We start from the raw sequence: 20,502 nt of genomic DNA on the forward strand, positions 1-20,502 counted from the left end.
AGACAAATGATTGTTTGAAGATGCTCAGGACCCTTTTCCCCCCCTCCCCTCTTCTCATGTGTTAGAATGTCAGCTTATGAAGACAGAACGACCAAAACCAAACACATTTATCATCCGATGTCTCCAGTGGACCACAGTTATAGAAAGAACGTTTCACGTTGATTCTCCTGAGGAGAGGTAACACTTTCTTTCATATTTAAAGAAGAATGCTGTTGTAATTAAAAAGCTGGAAGTTCTTTCGAAGTCGGGAGCTGTTGAAGCAGTTAAATGCAACCAATTTTTAACAACTTTCTTTGCTGTAGAAGTTCAACTAGTATGTAAATTAGCATCTTCAATACCTGAAACCCTTAGACACTTCCTGTCAGTGCCCCTCCTCCGGGAAATCATGCTGGTGGATGGCAAACCTTTTTCAAAGCAGACAAAAATCCAGTTCCATCATGGGAGAGGAGCTTGTAGAGAGGTTGGGGATTTGTATATAGAGTGTTCCAGGTATAAGGGCAATCGGTGTGTGAAGCGTTTGTTTCTGTCACGGGATGCGCATGAGTGTTGGGTTTTAGTGCCAGTATATCAGGGGCCTAATGAGTATAGCAAAAGGTTGGAATGGTGAGGACTTCAAACACACATTCACCACATGCTTTTTCTGGAACTGTTACTTACCCCTTTCTGTCTTCTTGCTGGTCACATGACTCTCTGGGTCTGCCTACATTTTGGTCTTTTCCTGGTGGTGGGTGGTCTCAGATGATGCAGAGATCAGCACTGACGTGATGACATCAGAACCACGCCCTGCATTAATACACTGTGAGTGCAAGGCAGAGCCATGACTCTCTGTATTCAGACTTTCTTCAGTCATCCAAGTAAGGTTACATTCGGCTATATTTAACCTAGAAGACTAAGGACATCTTATGGTGAAGAAGTACCTCCCGGTGAATATTTCAACCAAAAACAGCCTGGAGTTTGGCTTTATAGTCATGGGGTTAAATTATGCGTTAAGTCAGGGGTGGACCAATGAATTTGGATTTCAGGACCCAGTCTAGCCAATCTAGGAACAAATAGTATTTTTTTTAGGAGCTCCATTGACCACAACTAGAGATCCTCAAAAATTGGGTGCCAGCTGTAATTTTTAAGGAACATTGACTACCTGGGTCCTGGGATTTTTCCAGCCCTGAGTTAAGTGTTAGATTATTTTATGGGTTTGGTTAAGTCTTGGGGTGAAGGAGAAACACGGAGACAGTTATGATGTCCTGACGAAAAATCTAGTTGCCTGACTGTTTTGCTGATTCAACTTTAATGCCAGACCTGGAACATACACGTAGCAAGCAAAAACAGTCTTCATCTGCAGTCATACCCTGGGTTTAGAGTAGGGATGCACCGATACTGAGTGTTTTGGCCGAGTACTCGCTCAAATGCTCACGATGGCTGTCCCAATACCGGAACTTGCCGCCCGTCCTCCTGATTGGTCGGGAAGCTGGCCCACCCCCGGCTTCATGATTGGCCATGAAGCCAGCTCCATGCTTTCTCATCACCTGGTGACGAGGGAGCATGGAGACGGCTTCCTAGCTAATCGGGAAGCCGGGCAGTGAGTCATTACATGCCACCTGGCTTCCCTTCTAATCAGGAACCCAGGCGGCGAGTCATTACACGCCACCCGGCTTCCTTAATGGGACTTCCGGTATCGGTATTCGGTACCTGTGGGTTCCGAAAAAACGGTATCGGTTCTTCCCTAATTTTAAGTGTTGAAGCAAGAGAGTCAGCAAGTCAGCCAGGCAACTTTGCATCTCGCTTTGTATTTGTGAAGTTTGAAATCGGTAATGGTAGACTCCATGCTTCACTCACACAAAGTTTCCTTTAGCAGTTAATATTGGTGGTTATTGGGTTACACCTTTAAAGTGTAGTTCCACTTTTGAAGTAAAATTTGAGAACACCCCACTAATACGATTTTGTGTTCCTATTCACATTTGAAAATTTAAAAAAAATATATATTTCTTCCCTTTTTAGCTGTTTCTTTGGTGAAGGCTTTTGTGCAGATTTTAAGCTACTCTGAGCAGTTTCAGAGTGACACTATAATGTCAGACGAGCTTCCTCTCATTAACAAACAATGCCTCAAAGGCTTTAACTTTTTGTTAGGACAATGTTCAAATCTAGTTTACAACTGATGATGAAATCTGTGTGCACTGCACAGACAGTACACAACCCCCTGCTTAACTTGAATTCTGCTTGGGCAGAATTCTATTTAAGCTTTGCAGTGGTGCTACCCAGGTACCGAAAGAGTGCTCATATTGGCCTAGAGTCTAGAATACAAAGATATACTGGCCTGAACCTGGGAGCCATCTGACTGTTAGACCGCTCCCTGCAGCCTCTCTTCCCTCTGCTCCAGCGGTGGAATGTCCTTCGGCATCCGCATGTCCAGTACACTGTATTGAATGTGATGACTCGCAGGTTCTTAGACCGCCGGAACAAAGGCGGAGAGAGTTTGCAGGGACCGGCTTGCAGCCAGGTTCAGGTATGTCTTTGTTACTTTAGACCCTGGACCAAAATGAGCACTTAACCCTTGCAATGCAGGGGTATTGTTTTATTCTGCCCAGAGTTCTTCTTGAACATTACATAGGGGGAAGCTAGGTATGATTTTTAAGCAAATAAAAAAAACGCGTGTTTTTATGTTTTTTAAGTTATGCAATGTGAATGGGAACATATAGCAAACAAAATATAGGTGTTTTCCGATTTGGCAGCAAAAGTGGAACTACAGGATTTTCTTTTATAAACGCAAGGGTTAACTGCTCGTTTGTGTCTAAGTTAAAAAAAAACAAAAAACAAAGTTGGACTCACTCGAAGCTCAAAGGCGGCTTCTTAGACCCCGTCCTTCCAACGTCTCTCCCCCCTCCGCTGCACAAGGTCCCATAAATCATCAATGTCTATACACAGTGTATAAACATGAAGGCACTGAAGAAGATTACAATGATGCAGGGAGGGGGAGACAGGCTGGAGGTAGCGGGAGCGATGTGATAGCTGGCCGGCTCGGAGCTTCAGGAGGGAGCTATGTGATAGATGGCCGGCTCGGAGCTTAGGTGAGTATAACTTTGTTTTAGCACCTAAGACACAAATGAGCACTTAACCCTTGCAGTGCTGGGGTAGCCCCACTGCAAGGTTTAATTTAAAAAAAAATCCTTCTCTAAGGTAGGGGAAGGGGTTGGGTGTTCAGTTATATAAGTTGGGGTTGGTTATTTTTAGGTATGGTTATATTTTGTTATGTAGTGCTGGGCTTGGTGTACCAAAATATAACATACCAGGTTAGCATGCTCCTATTTACCTATTTGCTGATAGGTAAAGGTACGATGGACACCCCTGGATGCTCGCCTTTCACTTCTGATGCTAATTTTGAAACTTTAGTACAGTCAGTCAGAACCTGCAGTCCCTGGAAGTTATATAGAATTTTCAGTTGCTGAGTTTTGGTTTGTCTGAGGTCGCCCAGTCTGCTAGGTCTTTCATTACTGTGGACTTGTATAAAAGCTCCATTCACACACAGACCTTTGGAGTTACAGGACCTAGAACTGGGTCTTTCCTGTACTAGTGGGCAGATAAGCCATACAGTTTGCCATTTCTGTACAAAGTAATTCCTTACAGAAAAAGGGGCTACCTAGAAGAAACTCGGACAAACGGGAACCACATGCAAACTCCATGCAAATAGCATCTGTGTTATAACAAAAAAAAACCCCACAAAATGTCGTAGATCTTAAGCTTTTCTGCTTCTAGAAATTTTGTGGTGACACAAGCAGCTAGTCTTGTTTGTCCTGTAGCTCTTTGTAAAACCATTGCCTTTTAAACCACAGGGCTGGGCCTGTCTAGGCCTATTGATGATGTCCCTCCATCCAGCTGTTCTGATGTAGAATGCCGGTGTAATCTCAGAAGAGCAGATGAGATCTGAGCCCTGCATGGTGCTCCAACAAGGACATTTGGGAGGAGGTGGCAGAGGGATGCCGGGAGGCAGACAGACAAAACCATGATCTCATACTGGCCCTTTTTGAAGACCTGTTTGGTAGCGTGTTTGCTGCAGCTCTGAAGTTTCACTGGCTGTGTAAATTAGGCCGAATAATGCCAGCTAATCACGAAGCAAAGGTTACAAATGAATGGCCGCAGTAAGGCAGCCACCTTGTGCTTCCTGATTGCCGTTGTGTCTAGACAAGCAGAGATGAGACCAAACAAGATTAACTAGATCAGGTGGCATGTTTGGAGATTTACCGTGTGGCTTATAAAACTTATAGAAAAATGGTTACACTAATTTACTTCATTGAAGGCTGAACACAGTGGTTTGGTTCTTGCACCGCACTATATGTACTGTGAAAAAAATACCAGCCTCTCTTTCTGAAGATTCTTGTTGCCTTGCTGCTACGAGAGCCATCCGTTTTAATGCTTTCTCTCAATTTTAAGTGCTTTTTACTTCACTGGCTATTTGATTTGGGTTAGACTGCCAGGGCACTTGCATTCGCAAAAGAAGATCAGAAATGAGCAGGTATTGTAGGGTAAGGATTAAAGTGATCCATGCCTTTTGCTCTTGCAGGGCGCATGAAAAGGTTCACTTCACCTACACCTTTACATTTTTGTAAGTTGTAAAAATTGTTTTTATTGTACCAAAATGTAATTAAAACCCTTATTTATTGCAATCATTTTCACATTTCTAATTTAAAGTAGTCATGGTAGGTTTAGCTGATCACTTTGCCACTTCATGGTGCATATCTCAAATGGCGTAGCAAGTATATGTCCATTACACTGGTGTACAAGGAGAAAGCCTCGGAAAGTAGCAGGATGAAAGTTAGCTAAATTTGACCAGAATTGGGTCGGTAATAAAGGAAATTTTTAAGTCCTGAGTATTAATTGGCTCCAGTTTCCAAGATACAGCTTCAGGTCAAATAATTCTAAATTACGAGGAGGATGTGCGATAATGCTCCATAACATTTCTGCAAAATGTGATACAGCAATGAGCATGGTGCCACACCAATCATTATAAATGTATCTTTTTATTGAGGCCAATATAACTTTCCATTAATTTATCGGTTTTTCATGTAACATTTTCATGCTTTTTGCACACCATTGGGACTGCGAAAGGCATGGACTTTTTCTTTTTGTTTAGCCAATGACGCATACAGGGCCGGATTTACTCTCTGCTGCCCCAATGCCAGGTTCCTCAATGCGTCCCCCTGTATGCAGGCTGCATACAAGTGATCTTGGCGACATCACCTAGATCACTTGTACAAAAGTGGTGGCTTCCCTGCTGTACATTTAGCCCTGCTTGCCCAAAGCTGGGCCAAATGTAGAAAACAACTACCTGCCCGGAGCTTGGAACTGCATGTCCTGGGCATCAGGCGATGGGAATTGCACACCCGTGCTGCCCCTCTACTCCTTACTGCCCCAATGCCGGGCCTTGATTGGCCTTGTGGGAAATCTGGCCCTGGACGCAGATAAGTTGCCCATGTACTGCAACAATAATGAGGGGCCCAACTCTTGTCCTGATCCCCCTATTTTGCATCCAAAATCTAGCTGGTATGCCTTTTTTTACCACTGCAATCATAATGCATTTTTGAGATGCACATGTTACCTCGCCACAAATGTAGCAGAAGTTATCTGCGTTGTTTACACAGTTTCAATGCATCTTGGCTTCTAAAGGAAATATCACGCAACTGTTCCTTGGCAATGACACTTTCACAAGCCACCAGATGTAACTGTAGGATGCGTAGATCTGACCAAGACAAATGTACCGTGCAATAAAAGAACAATAAATTACAGTTAGGTAATCTTTAATTTCAAAGTGAAGATAAATGTATACACTTCCATGTGGTACCATTTTCCTTATTCTACTGTACTTTTTCCAGACGTTACGAGGCATCATGATCATCAGACACCCCCTCCCTTGTAGGAAAATATACTCGCCCATGTACACATCTTTATTGTGAAATATCTTGAAAACTTTAGCCAACCAGCATCTTTATCACCTGTTTTCGAATTAATCTAATCAAAATATGTAAGAATTGGCACATTTTATCTCGGAGGTCAATTTCCCAAAATTTGTAGGCCAGTGTTACCTGCACACTTTGTGCTGGTAGGCCTTGCTGGTGCTTCTTAGAAGCCCTCCATGGTTTATAGTTTCTACTAGGGATGTCCCGATACCGAATGCTGCATCGGAATCGGGCCCGATACAGGGCATTTTGACAAGTACTTGTACTTGTCAAAATGCCCCGATGCCTTGCGCCATGTTTTGTTTTTTTTTTCTTCTTACTTACCTCGCCGAGCGTCGCGTCACTGCTGCTCCGGTGGGCGGCGCTCCGAGCGGGGTCATCTGGCAGTCTCCGGGTCCTAATTAGACATCCCTAGTTTCTACATTGCCATGGTGTTAGCCAGGAGGCAAGAAGTGAAAAAAATTAAATGCAAGTAAAAACAAAATGTATATTTCACATAGGACTTGAAGATGTTTAGAGATGTGCATGCAGAGCTTCATGCACCAGGGATAGGGGTCCACTTTAATACATCATTAAAATGTTTAACTGCAGTGAGTGTCTGTGAAATTGGAGTGGTATGTGCCTCTTGCAATCCCCTAAACGGCAGCACTTGGACTGGGTGAGGGTGGGGTAAAACTGGGAGCCAATCAGATATGCTGCACTCAGACATGTTACCAAGGAACATGCTGATAGGCTTAAAGAGCAGAGTGAGTAGAGAAATTATCTGTGTGGCTGCCCTTCACTGTCCAGTGTGCAATGTATACTTTAACTGTAAGTGATGGCATCACCAGACTCTGCTGTTTGAGGGGACTTTGTGATTCTTAGAACTGAATGTACTGAAATACAAATCCTTTGGATTAATCGGCTTCGATATATTTATTTTATCTTTGCATTTACCTGGAGGTTAGGTTAAGTGCACTTTGTAATGGTTCATTCTAAGTGTGGTAGAATCAAATGTGATGGATCCTGTCCCACTGTTCCAAGTATACTGTATTAAAATATGATTATTGACAGCTAATCATGTCCAGCTGTACATTTTGCACACAAGCTTCCTAAGATACTTCTATGTTATACTGAGAAATAATACAGATGGAGACCCACACTGGTGCACCAGATTTGGATCTGTCACTATGAATTAAACTTGTCTGATTTTCCCGTTCATCACTTGTAAGCTGTTTGTCCCAGAAATGTCTGAGATTGTAGCGTTTGACTCCTGTCCCTCTTCTGGCCATCATTTGCACAAAAAGCCGGTGGCGTTAAGCATGACAAAATGAAAATGTCATTTTCATGGTATAAAAACATAAAGCACCTTGTAACTTCCATTATATTACACACTCTTGCCCCAGTAAAATACAGCTCCGTCAAACACGGATTTGGATAGAGCTTGGAAAAAAGGACACATATCTTCTTGGCTATTAGGATTACAGTCCAGTGATATGGTGACTGTTTTTCGGCCCCCATTACATTGCTAAAGCCAAATCAAGAGCAGAGAGTAGAAGATCATTCTCAATAACTACTCTTACCTTGGTTATACAATGGGGGCTCTGCCCCCCTCCTCCACCCACCCCTAGTCATGGCTAGGGATGAGGTTCAGATTCTCTGCTACCAAGATTAAGAGATGGATGCTGCAGGTTCGAGCTTTGCAGTCCCGGCAGATTTTTTGCTGAGATTCAGGAGATTTTTTTAAAACCACAATGCGATGAATGGCCTGTAAACTAGAGATGTCCAGATACCAGTTCAGATACTAGTGCCGATACTTGGCATTTTCACGAGAACTACCAGGGTTGCAGCTGTGCCTGGTCTCTGGCGCTCCACCACTGTCCTGAAATCAATAGTCTGTATTGTTTTAGAAAACTGTCACATGACAATAAACAAAAATGTATTGGTACTTGTATCTGTGAGTACTTGGACAAATATCAGTACTTGTACTTGAAAAAATGGTATCGGTGCATCCCTAATAATATATATTTATATAAAAAAAACATACATTGAAACGGGGATTCACAAATCCCAGGAGCGCCGTATACTCCTTAAAAATGACAGCTGCCTCCTAACTTTTTAGTTTTCCTCTAGTCGTGTCTTGGAGCTGGAAAAGTATCTGTACTTGTACCGAGTATGGTACCTGGTATTGGAACATCCCTACTTTAACCACTTGTTGTCCAGGGCAATTTCTTACATTTGCACACGCATGATAAAATCAGAATTTTTGGCTAGAAAACCGCTTCAGACCCCAAACAATTATACATTTTCTGAAAGCAGAGGCACTGTAGAATAAAAAGATACTAGTTGCATTTTTTTATGTTGCGCAAATGTTTATCAAAAAAATATTTTTAGGATAAAATACACTAAAATAAAATTTAGTGCACAGAAACAGAATATAATGCCCAAAAAAAAGTTTGGGTGTAAATCTGCTTTAAAGGGGAACTAAATGCACCAATTTATTTAACCATTTTCCAAAAGAAAGGTCATGCTAAAATGTTTTGAATAAATGCTTAATTCAAAATTCAAGGTTCTGGTGATAAATGTCACAGTTGCCAGTATGCTTATGTCGGCTCTCAACTGATCTTTCAAGCCCTCAAAATAAATGGTGTCCTAGCTGATCACATGCACAATGGCAACTGCTCTTCTAAATAGAGGCTAAGATGGCGCCGTCCTCAGCAAAAAGGAGGGTTTAGTACCACCTTAAGTGGACCAAAGACTAATGTCCATAGGAAATAAATATCTCTCCTCGGGCAAAATCACTACTCATGCTATTGGAGAATTGCAGGCAAATGGTTACATACTCAATTGAAATACATAAATGTTTACTAGTTTACTTCTGTCTACCCAATCTTGTGATTTACACACCTCCTGTTATATTATACAGCCAGGCAGATTACACTTATTTTCTGGTTCAGCAATGCAGCTTCCTAGGTCATATTTATTGGATCATGAATCAACTTCATTACCTTGTGCAATGAGCTCATCGCACAACCTTATTGTGCGATGAGCAGGAAGCAATAGGTAGCAAAGTGTTCATTCTGAATAGCAGGAGTGTGTTTACAAGAATGGGCATTGACAGGTAAAAAATAAAGCTATATGTATCTGTGTTTTGCCTTGAGTTTCACTTTAGGCATCTTAAAACCGATCCCATCCATCATAGGTTTGCAAGTTTCAAAGCCGGTCTGAGGCTTCACACAGGCAATAGCTTTCCAATGTAAGTTAATGAGCTGACAGGTGAAAAGCCAACTCTGCGAGTAAGTGGAAGGTCATTAAATCAGAATCCATTCCTCACCTAGCACTGTATAATGGATACTTCACCTCTCCTGATCCCTGCTTTCTCATGTTCCTCCAGAGAAGAATGGATAAAAGCCATACAGGCAGTAGCCGACAGCCTTAAGAAACAAGAAGAAGAAATGATGGAATTTAGGTCTGGCTCTCCGAGCGATAACTCCGGTGCAGAGGAAATGGAAGTTTCCCTTTCAAAACCAAAACACAAAGTAGTAAGTTGGATGGAATGAGCTTCATTTGATATTGCTCATCCTTTTTTATTACCTGTCCTTGGTGTTTATAGTTCAGTTGTTGGTAGATATACCTGTAATAACTGGAGTGGTTTTGTGTAAAGTGCCGTGAGAGAAATAGATGGGCTGCCATTGTTGGCCTCCTCAAAATGTATAGTTGCTTGCTGTCTCTGACTTCAGTAGTTCTGAGTCACAGACTGGGAACAAGCGTGCAATAAAATGATGAAGCTGGAATTTCTTATCTCTTATACTTTGTTCCAGGTTAGGTACTAAAGTATTAAAGCCAAGCAGCATAATAGGCATGGATCTAATATCTTAAGGAGTTTGGCAGTTGTGGGCTACATACTTCCACCATGACATACAGTATGTACTTACACTTTAAATGTAGTTCTAAGGTTTCAGTAAATCTATATTCCAGTTGTAATTAAAAGCCATGTTAACATGCACAGTTATAATTACTAAAGGATAGTATGGTATTGTGACCTAGGTAAACTGATCTGATTTTTTTTATTTTATACCCAAGAGGCAAAATTGCACACAATTGTTAGCATCTTACCTTGTTCTCAGTGGAAGCTGCTCGAGTATGAGAGTTTAAACCTGATGGACAAGTGCCATTTTCATCCTAGATTCAATAAACTCTTACACCATTCATGACAGGCAGTCACTAAAATCTTCTTAAGCTTTAACATGTTAATGTTCTTTTAAAATATGCAACCTTTGTTGAAATAATACCTGGTGACCCTGCAACAAAGGTCCTTGTTCAGGCACTTCCTGTTATGGGTTGAGAACTGTTGTGCATAGGTGTTATCACCCTGTTTCGTGGCCTCCTGGTGGATGGGTGTTCTCACCCTGTCTTGTGGCCTTCTGGTGGGGACTACAAGCGGCTGTGCCGACACACACTTTGCGGGCATGATCCATAGTTGTCACTATCAGGAAGCCGGTTCTAAACAATGAAGCACAGCCAATGCTGGCAAGTGCATGTAGTCAAGAAGTGGCTGAACGAGGCTGGAGGAGATCAAGGGATAGTATGGCAAGGAAAGCATATTTATAATAAACAATAGAAATTGACACACTACTTTAGTGTTATAAGTTAGGCTTTAGATCTAGGTTTCCTGTAATATATTACCCAGGCAAAAAGGACGTAGGCTAAGCAAGTGAAGTTATCAACTCTCCTGCATTGTCCAGAAGTGCTTCAGCTCTGGTTCTGGGACTGAGCGATGTGGTGACTTGCAACCAGGACACCCTGGGACCAGCTATACTCCTAGCCTACCTCCCTAATGCCTAGATAAAGCATTGAACCAGGCCTAACTTTACATTCTAGCTTTGCTTTAGTGATCTATTATTCCCCCCTTCACTCCACCATTTACCAACTTTTCTCTAAAATTCTCAGGCTGACTTGTAAAATACCTGGAGATTTTTTCAGATGCGTTTTTTCACTTTGTTCACTGGTTGTTTTGAATTGTTTAATCCTTGGTGGTGACTGAGATTGCAGGCGGCCGGACATAAAAGTGTAAACCCAAAGGAGCTCATCAGGTTTTATTTTGTTTTTGATATCCGCAGACGATGAATGAATTTGAATATCTGAAGCTGTTGGGGAAAGGTACCTTTGGAAAAGTTATTTTAGTCAAAGAAAAAGCAACCGGAAGATATTACGCTATGAAAATTTTAAAAAAAGAAGTTATTGTTGCAAAGGTGAGTTGTTTGGGTAACGTTACACTTTTGAATATGAATTCGGAATAAACAAAATCGTTTTATACCTTGAGTGTTTTTATTTCTAGGATGAAGTAGCGCACACACTGACTGAAAACCGCGTCTTACAGAACTCTAGGCACCCTTTCTTAACGGTAAGTTATTAAGTTCTGTTACAATGGCAGTTTTTTTTCTATGGTTACCATTTTCTAAGTTATTTGTATTGTTTGCAGTATAATCTTTTGAAAAGGTTTAGTCCCATTCCTCTGTGCACTTTGCTCTCTAGCAGGCTTGCTTTTATGTAGGCTTCACAACAGGAGAGTGCAAAGGGTTTGAGGATGCCAGCCCAGGAGTAATGTGTGTGTTGTCAGCTCTAATTGAGTGGATTTGGCTTAATGCCAGTATAATGTTCAACCTAGTCTGCAATTTATTGTTATAGTGAAACTAAACTCAGGTGTTAAATCTTAAAAATGCATTCAGGTACCTTAAATATAACAAAAATGTATCTTATTTGTGCATCACTCAAATCAAATCACTCAGTCAAATCATCTGGTGCTGACACTGTCCTTCCTTCTGGAGGGTGTCTACTTTTGTTCCCCATGGTCCCTGTGTATGTTGTAAAGTAGCCAGCACTTGAGAATGTGTGAGATTGTAGTCCATCATGGGAGCAAGCTTGGAGCAAAGGTAGCCAACCTCCAGAAGGAAGGACAGTGTCAGCACCAATTCAGAGATGATTTGAGGATCTACAGCCAAGTGTTACACAAATAAGATACATTTTTGTTTATAGTTATACTGGAAGGCATTTTTAAAATTTAACTCCGGAGTAAGTTGTCCCTTTCAAATTCCCTTTCCATTTAATTTGGACCCGGGGCGTCCTTTAAACTGTTTATGGATGCCGCCCGAAATCTCATTCCCTGCTTGTGGGACTCAATCAGTGCATTTCACAGAAGTCTGCATAGGCTTAAAGTCAAATTTCAGGCATTCCATGCAAAACTGTTTATCTGTTGTGACATACCGGACAAGTCTACAGTACATCTAAAGGCGTGTTGATGCAATGTTTTTTTTATCATTTTACTTGATTGCGTCTGGTCAGGTAATTACAGCAGGCAGACCTTCCCACTTTGAGAAAGTTACTGGCAGGCGTCTATATCTCCAGATGCTCTTGCAGTGTATATAATTAGCCTGGAGAGGACAGCTTTTTTTTTTTTTTTAGCTCTAGTAGTGTTGTTGTACTTTAGGTTCATGGCCATTTAAAGAACCCTTATGTCAAATTATACTTGACTATTTAATTGACATGTTCCCTTCTTCCATGCAGGTTTAGGCAATAACCCCCCCCCAAATTCAGTAAGGGAATCTGTTACATTTGAACAGTCTCTGTACTAAGGAGGAGACCTTTCTGTAAGAATTCTACAGCTATTTATTTTTTAAATTATGCTTCACATATTCTCCCACTGTATAGCTGGCCTAGTGACATTCACACAGCAATACTGCCACTAGCTCAGCTCCTTCTAGTGGCAGTAATGTGCTGTGATCAGCGTTCACCCAGCTATACACTGTGCAAACACTTTATAAATCAGCCCCTTAGAGTTTACTTTATTTCCCTACTACGGCCACCAGTCAGATCACATCTTACATTTTCCAGATATGCACCTAATGGTAACTGAGGGAAATACAGACCCAAGAATTCATGACACATTGGTCCCCATTCCCTGATTTTTGCCTTGTATGTCTGTGCTCTATGGAAGGAATACTAACCAAAGTCTATTTATATCTAATTTAGTTTCTTTTTTTTCTAGGCATTAAAATATTCCTTTCAAACTCACGATCGCTTATGTTTTGTTATGGAATATGCAAATGGCGGAGAGGTAAATACTGAAATTTTATTTTGTGAACGATTATTTAAGATTATACTCAGAAGAGATGATGGTAAAAGTAGGGGAATCGCGACAGGATGGCAAAAGTAGGGGATCGCGACAGGATTTTCTTCATTGGAGCCTGTGGAACACCCCCATTGGTGTCCAAGGAACCAGAAAGTTTTCTTAGTTTACGAGTCCTAACCTGGCTTCTAATATTGTGATTGTGTAAATAATCTTCTATGAGATGACTCCGTTCTACTGATGGAGAAAAAATGTATTGTAAGGGAGAAGCTGCCTGTGCTGCCTTTGCCATTGCCTAATGGTAAATCTAATACAGTATCGACCAGAAAACTTCATTTTAACTTTATTATGAGGCCAGACTTCTATGCTTAGCCTAGTGTGACATTTCATTGCCAAATAAGATCTGTCAACATGGGCCCTTGAAGGCCCGCTTTGTGTGAACAGCAAGCTTTTATAAGCATTCACTTCTCCCTCCCTTTTAGATTGTAAGCCGCCTTGGGCAGGGCCCTCCTTACCATCTTGTCTTGAATTGTATTGTTGGCGCTATATAAATCCTGTATAATAATAATTTGCAAAGCCCTCGGTCAGCTTCAAGCAGCTTTGTTGATTTTATAGGCATTTATACAGTGCCAAGGATTTATTCAGCTCTTTACATACTGTACATTCATAGCCTACGATCTAAGGTCCCTATGCTGTATGCATACATACTCATATTAGTGCTGATTTAGACGTGAGCATATTAACCTGGAATACCAGAAGATGTGGTGTCTCTTGACTTTACTAAAGCATTTGCAATAGTACCACATAAACAGTTAATTTATAAACTAAGGTCTATGGGTTTCGATAAAATAGTATGTACATGGGTGTAAAACTGGCTGTGCGACCGGATCCAGAGTGTATTAATAAATGGTTAATTTTCTAATTGAGCAAAAGTTGTGAGTGGGGTGCCTCAGGGTTCGGTCTTGTGACCAATTCAGTTTATCTCATTTATAAATTACATAGAGATTGGTACAAATAGTTCAATCTCGGTGTTTGCAGTTGATACTAAACTGTCAGGCAGTAAATTCTCAAGAAGACAGATTCACTTCAACAGGACCTAGATAAAATTGAGGCCTGGGCTGCAAAATGGCACATGCAATTTAATGTTGAAAAATTCTAAGGTGTGCACATGGGAGCAAAGAACATGTGTGCAAACTACTACTTGGGGGTGCTCCATTGGGGAAGTCAGACATGGAGAAAGACCTGGGGGTGCTCATACATCAGACTCAGCAGCAGTATGCAATGCCAAGCAGCGGCTAGCAAAGCAAACCTAATACTATCCTGCATCAAAAGAGGGATTTTGGCAAGGGATAAAAAACACAATCTTACCATTTTATAAATCAGCCTATGTGGTTCAGTTTTGGTCATCACTCCTCAGGAAAGATGTCCTTGAACATGAGAGAGTTCAAAGAAGGGCTACAAAATGAATAAAGGTAGTGGAAGGCTGAGCTATGAAGATCCCCTCTAAGGATTAAACTTGCTCTTCTAAGAAAAGAAGCGCTTTAGAGGAGACCTAATTGCAATTTTCTAAATTATTAATGGGAACAACATTATTGGGGACAAGATGTTTACAGCAACGACTCTATTAATGACATGAGGACACACAACATGAGGTTAGAAGAGAGGCGGTTTCATCTTAGACTGTGCAAGGGGTTATTTACTGTGTGAGTAGCAAAAATGTGGAATTCCCTACCGCAGTCAGTAGTGTCTGTTGATAACATTGATAAATTCAAGAAACTTTTACATGAGTTTCTTTTCACTAAATATACAAGGATATGGGAACAACTGGAGCAAAGAAAAAATAAAAATAATAAATATATATATTTATACTGGAGTTCCGTGTGCGCCTTACAAATGACAACTGCCTCCTAACTTTTTAATTTTTCTCTAGTCTAGTCTTGGAGCTGGAAAGTATCTGTACTTGTACCGAGTACTGTACTTGGTATCGGTGCATCCCTAATATAAAACACACACACACACACACATATATATATTCATAAGTACGTACATGCATACTTTGAACTGGACGGACCTGTGTCTTTTTTCAGCCTTACCTACTATGTAACCTACCAGCATGTCTTTTGGGTGCTGGTGGAAACCAGAGTACCAGAAGGAGGCCCACGCAAGCACGGGGAGAACATGCAAACGCCATGCAGATATTGTCCTGGTTAAGGTTCAAATCAAAGACCCCCAAAGCTGTAAAACAGACATGCAGACGTGCATTATGATCTGTGTATTAAACACAGATTATAATGGGAATGCTGAAAGTCACTTTAAACCCTTTGTGACTGACGACGTACAGTGTACACGACGTTTACATGTGCGTCGCCACATAAACACGCGTCGGGTGAACCTACGCATGAAAACGACGAACGCGCTACACATGTTGGGTATCGCCCCGCACGCCGGAGTGGGAGCAATAATTCTAGTGCCAGTATTTTGGGGTATCTCTAAATGACCTGTGTGGGGTTTTAAAGCGTCTTCTATGGACTTTTTGGGGTACTGCAGTTTTTCGCCGTTTCACGGACGCACGCAATTTGTAACCTGGGCATGTTGGGTATCGTTTTACTCGTTGTAATCATCTTTTATATTTCATTAAAAAAATGGGTATTTTGGGGCATTTAATTAAATTTTTCACTAAATGTTGGGGATTAATAAGGAGTTGCGCTAATATTGCGCAACATAAAAATTTGCAGCTACCACCATTTTATTCTATAGGGTCTTAGCGTTCAGAAAATATATAATGTTTGGGGGTTTTAAGTCATTTTCAGGCCTAAAATGTGGAATATAACATGGGTGCAAAATTTTTTAAAAAAAGGCCTCAGTCATGAAGGGGTTAAACAAACTGCTAGTAGGCTTCAGTAGACTTTCAGTAAGCTTTGAGCACTACTTGAAACTTTCTGAGACCTACTGGAGCATCCTAGCAGCATGTTTATAGCGACAGCCCCTGCTCTGATTATGGTCGGTGGTAAACATTACTAACCTAGAGCTGAAGAGTGCTGCACCATTTTAGTGTAACTCCCCTATCTATAGCAAAACAAATGTATACTGTAATGCAAGGTAAGGAAATGATCAACTTGTTACCTCTCTTGTTTTGATCATCTTTTGAAGATCGATTGTGTTCGATGGGAAATGCTGACGTTTCCCAGTTGTTATCAGGCAGGTGTAGGCTCAGCCAAGTTTACAGGTTTAAGCTGGCCATATACGAGGCAATTTGAGGGTGATCAAGTCTTATTATTTTTGTTGAAAATTGAAAGTAATTAAAAGAGAACTATGGGTTTTTCCCCATAGTTCAGTCCCCATAGTTCCCTTTAGGGTCACGGGAGGACATATACTAATCTCCTCCTGTGACACAAAGCTCAGTATATCGCGGGCTATTGCTTGCTATATACTGAGAGTGCCACAGCCAGAGCCAGAGCCTATCTGGAGGAAGAGCCAGCTGTGCCCGTTCCCTCCTCTGTTCGTTCCTCCACTCAGCGCTGGAGGATCGGAGATGGGAGGGGGGGGTGGTGGAATCCCTGTGGTGACTGACAGTCACCGCTCACTGCAGGGAGATGATCGGGAAGTGACTGGATCGGCTGCATGTTTCTGCTCCCGATCAATAGAGTTGACCTGTGAAAGCTGCTTTGTTACAGGGCGGCTCTAACTATGAGGATGAGTGGAAATCGTTCTTCTTTGAAGACGTATAATGTTGGTTTTGACTGACCGCAAAGCGATGGGATTGAAATTGCCCCCGTTAAATGTGGTGGAAAAATGCATTCACTTTTGCTGAAATTGCCATAGATTTTCCCCATTTCGTTTGCGTATCTTCTGGCCATCACTTGTGATCATATATGTCGGACGTCACTAAATGTCACACCATGGTCCGGACATGGGGCAGGTGCATCCACTGCCAGCCATAACCCAGCACAGGCCCTCCTCTGCTTCAGTCATTGGTTACCAGGAATGATGTCCTAACAACCAGTGACATCAGGCAGGGCCACCTATTGGGGGGTACAGCTAGTCCTGCTGTTCCGTCAGGTTGGAGAAGCAGCAGTAGACCGAGGAAGGTCCATTCCGCAATCTGCTCTGTGATGAATGAAGCACAGAACGCTGTGCTCTCAGAACTTCCTGCTTCTGAGCTTTTAAGGCCCAGCTGAAAGGCCAGGCAAACAGGTAAACAATCCTGTGCTTGATCATCTGTACTGGAAGGCAGGGGAGACATCAGGGGTCTAATAGACCCCTGATGTCTCCATAAATTGAACCTGTCACCTCCAAATGTTGTCACATAGGGCCTTGTTATCCCCTTTGTGATAACAAAAGTTAGGGGGAAATAATTTAAAAAGTGATAAGTAAAAAATATTTTTTTAAAATGTAAAACCAGCCCTGCCATCTGATTCGAATACACCCGTTCATGCAAGGTGTGTGGGGGTGGGGAGGAGTTCTACCAAAAAACAAATTAAACAGTGTGATGCGTTGAAATCCGTGCAAATAAAAATAATTTGCCAAGTATCATTTATATATCTTATACTTGGTAAATTATTTTTATTTGTTGAAATATTGGATGATTTTGTATGAAAAATAGGATTTATGTTCTTATTGAACAGCACGGTGTAAAATCGCAGTACCACAGATGATGACATTTTGAAAGGGTGTTACACTTTTTATATATATATCACTATAACTTGAAGTGCTATTTGGATTGAAGGCCTTGTTATATAGCACAACACTATTTTATATTTATTTTCACAGTATTCTAGCAGAGCACAATTAATTAGGTCACAGTACATTGTCTCTGATCCATAGGGGTGCACAATTAATAGAATTATGACCAGTGATAAAGATAACCAATTACAGCGCACAATGATAACAGGATCCCAATATAGAATTTGATGGGATATATTTTAGTATCCATGTGGTGGGTCAGTGAGTCTGCAGTTTATTTTTTCATAATGAATCCAGATCAAACATTCATGCATTGCCCAGAAAAATATTTGTGTACATGTTATCATGTTTCCGAAATAGCTGGCTGCAACTCTCTCAGCTCAGTTTCCCTGAACTTCCTGTCAAGTACAAGATCACAAGGGCAGAGCAGAATCCTGCAGCTTTCCATCTACAGCTTGGAGAAGGGAAGGGGAGCAGGGGAGTGTCTTGCTTTGCTTTGTCTGTGTGTTTGTGGAGACATGCACAGCTTACTAGCACACACAAAGGTGACACCATAGGACCCTGCAAGGGAAAGGAGCCACCCTAAAACAGGATATCAGAGCCAGTGCTCAGGGGGCCAGCTGAATTTTCATTAAGCTAAAACTTGTAAACATCAGGAAGCAGCATTTGAAATACCGTAAAAAGCTGTTGACTTTAATATCCCTTTTAATATAGATTGTAAAGTGTTAGTATTGTGATGCCAACAGTAATGGTAACAACATGCAAAAATATATCTGGGTGAATTAATGACTAATAAAGTAATCTTCTTCTTTTCAGCTATTCTTTCATCTATCGAGAGAACGTATATTTTCTGAAGACCGAGCACGATTTTATGGAGCAGAAATTGTCTCTGCGTTAGATTATCTTCACTCTGAAAAAAATGTAGTTTACAGAGATTTGAAGGTAACCCCTCGGTCCTCCCTTTTTCTTTGATCGTGCTCTGTGTTATGTCAGACAATTTTTCCCATTATGGCAGATACAGCAATGATCAAAATCTGATTAGGCACCGTGCTGGCTTTGTTGGCTAGAGGCTAAGGCCTAATGCATGCGAGCACCAGAAGGGAGAGCGTAGCACATATTGGGGGGGATGTTACACACTATTCATTCCTATAGGACACGTAATGTGTTGTACTGCAACATAGCTTCCAACTTCTTTTTTACGAGTACCTAGGATAAAATACATGTTTCATTGTACATACAAGCTACGGCCCATGTCAGAAGACACGGACGGTGCTGGCAGCTGATAGTCGCAAGGAAAGAGACCAAGGTGGTCTCTTTCTTACCTTGTGACTTTCTACTAAGTTACACCATTGCATTCTGCAAGGAAATGTTTCCTCTCCCTGCAGTGGACTGATGACATCTCAGTCTAGGTGTAGTCACTGCACTAGAGCGCATATACCTGAATTTCCAGGATAAGTTATCCACAGGTAAACAATAAAAGCTTTTTTTGAAAATGATGCTGTTGCTCTATATTGTATTATATTGCGACATGTCAAAACTGTATTCATGCCGACTATTAGGCCACTGCCAGATTCACTTCAGCTGATCTGTGTTTACCCGCTAAATAGATGTGAACAGGCCCTGAGTGTCATCCTTAAGGTTGCAATTTCTTAAATGGTGGGCAGCTCAACTGGAGTAGAGCTGCTCTGTGTCCAGCAATAAGGAAAAACAACAAATAAATCATCTGTTCCTGTGAAAGCCATTATTTGTGATGATTACTGCACTGCACTTGTGTATTCACTGGTGAAACAGATCAAACTGCTGGGAGCAGAGACAGCCCTGGAATGGGTTCAGCCTAACCTTCGCTATTCCCATCACATAATATTTCAACTAGCCAGCTGTGTAAAGCAAAATGCACACTGACAATCTGTCGGCTTTCTACACCATGCATATATATATATGCACAGGCTGTCTCCTTCCAGCAGTTTGACATCTGTTTTTTTAATGAAGAAAACGTAACAGATTCTCCATTGTTGCTTACGAGCATTGATTGTGGAATCTCCCGCTGTCTTGAGTGCTGGCTGTGGTCAGAATATCCAAACAGTCAGCAGTTGATTGGCTGCCAGCTCTGTTTGTTAGATTTTCCAACCGGCTCCTTCGATCAGCTGATGGAGGGACACCGGCCGAGAGGGTGCCGGCAGCGGCACCCACTGTGTGAATTTTGGCTGTTTCATCAAAAACCAACTAAAATTCACATAGTGTATGGCCAGCTTTCGTCCTGTTCTTATGATAATGTGCAGACTGTAGACAGGCTGAATATAAACGAGGCAGTGTTTACATTGGCCTTTTGATGATGGCTGAGGGAATGAAAAGTCAGAAAAAAAGAGGTTACATTTGAAAAGCTAATGTGTTACAATACAGTTATCCTTCAACAATGTATACATTGCAGAGTTTAATCACACACACGCACACTCGCACGGTTAGCCCTTTAAGGATGACAGCAGTACAAGCAGGCATCCCATAGAAAGTCTTTGTCTGACCTTTATTCATTGTTCTTTTGGCATCCATTGCAGGATATTAAGCCAATGTTTTGTACTGTTGTGGCGTGTTTACAAAACACTGAAGTAAAACTGTATGTGTAATGAGAGATTGGGTGGAAGTGCTTCATTTACCTGTCTTATGCTATAAATAACCCTCCTTCCTCCTCCCCTCAATGGAAGCACTTTGAACAGGAGATGTGAATTAGTGTTTTGTTATGCACTTGCTGGTGGGGTTATTTGAGGTAATGAA

General features: G+C 41.4%; 1 protein-coding gene across 1 annotated transcript in view; it reads left to right on the forward strand.

Annotated features, from left to right (window-relative positions):
• The window catches only part of AKT1 (AKT serine/threonine kinase 1), a 114,263-nt gene that overhangs the window by 69,926 nt on the left and 23,835 nt on the right, over window positions 1-20,502 (forward strand). The window contains exons 4-9 of the mRNA XM_018556636.1: window positions 66-177; window positions 9,319-9,466; window positions 11,045-11,176; window positions 11,263-11,328; window positions 12,970-13,038; window positions 18,550-18,675. Of these exons, the coding sequence (XP_018412138.1) occupies window positions 66-177; window positions 9,319-9,466; window positions 11,045-11,176; window positions 11,263-11,328; window positions 12,970-13,038; window positions 18,550-18,675 (653 nt within the window). The remainder of the gene's footprint in view (window positions 1-65; window positions 178-9,318; window positions 9,467-11,044; window positions 11,177-11,262; window positions 11,329-12,969; window positions 13,039-18,549; window positions 18,676-20,502) is intronic.

The sequence above is a fragment of the Nanorana parkeri genome, unplaced genomic scaffold (genome assembly GCF_000935625.1).
Source record: "Nanorana parkeri isolate BGI_ZX_2015 unplaced genomic scaffold, ASM93562v1 scaffold12, whole genome shotgun sequence".
NCBI lineage: Eukaryota > Metazoa > Chordata > Amphibia > Anura > Dicroglossidae > Nanorana > Nanorana parkeri.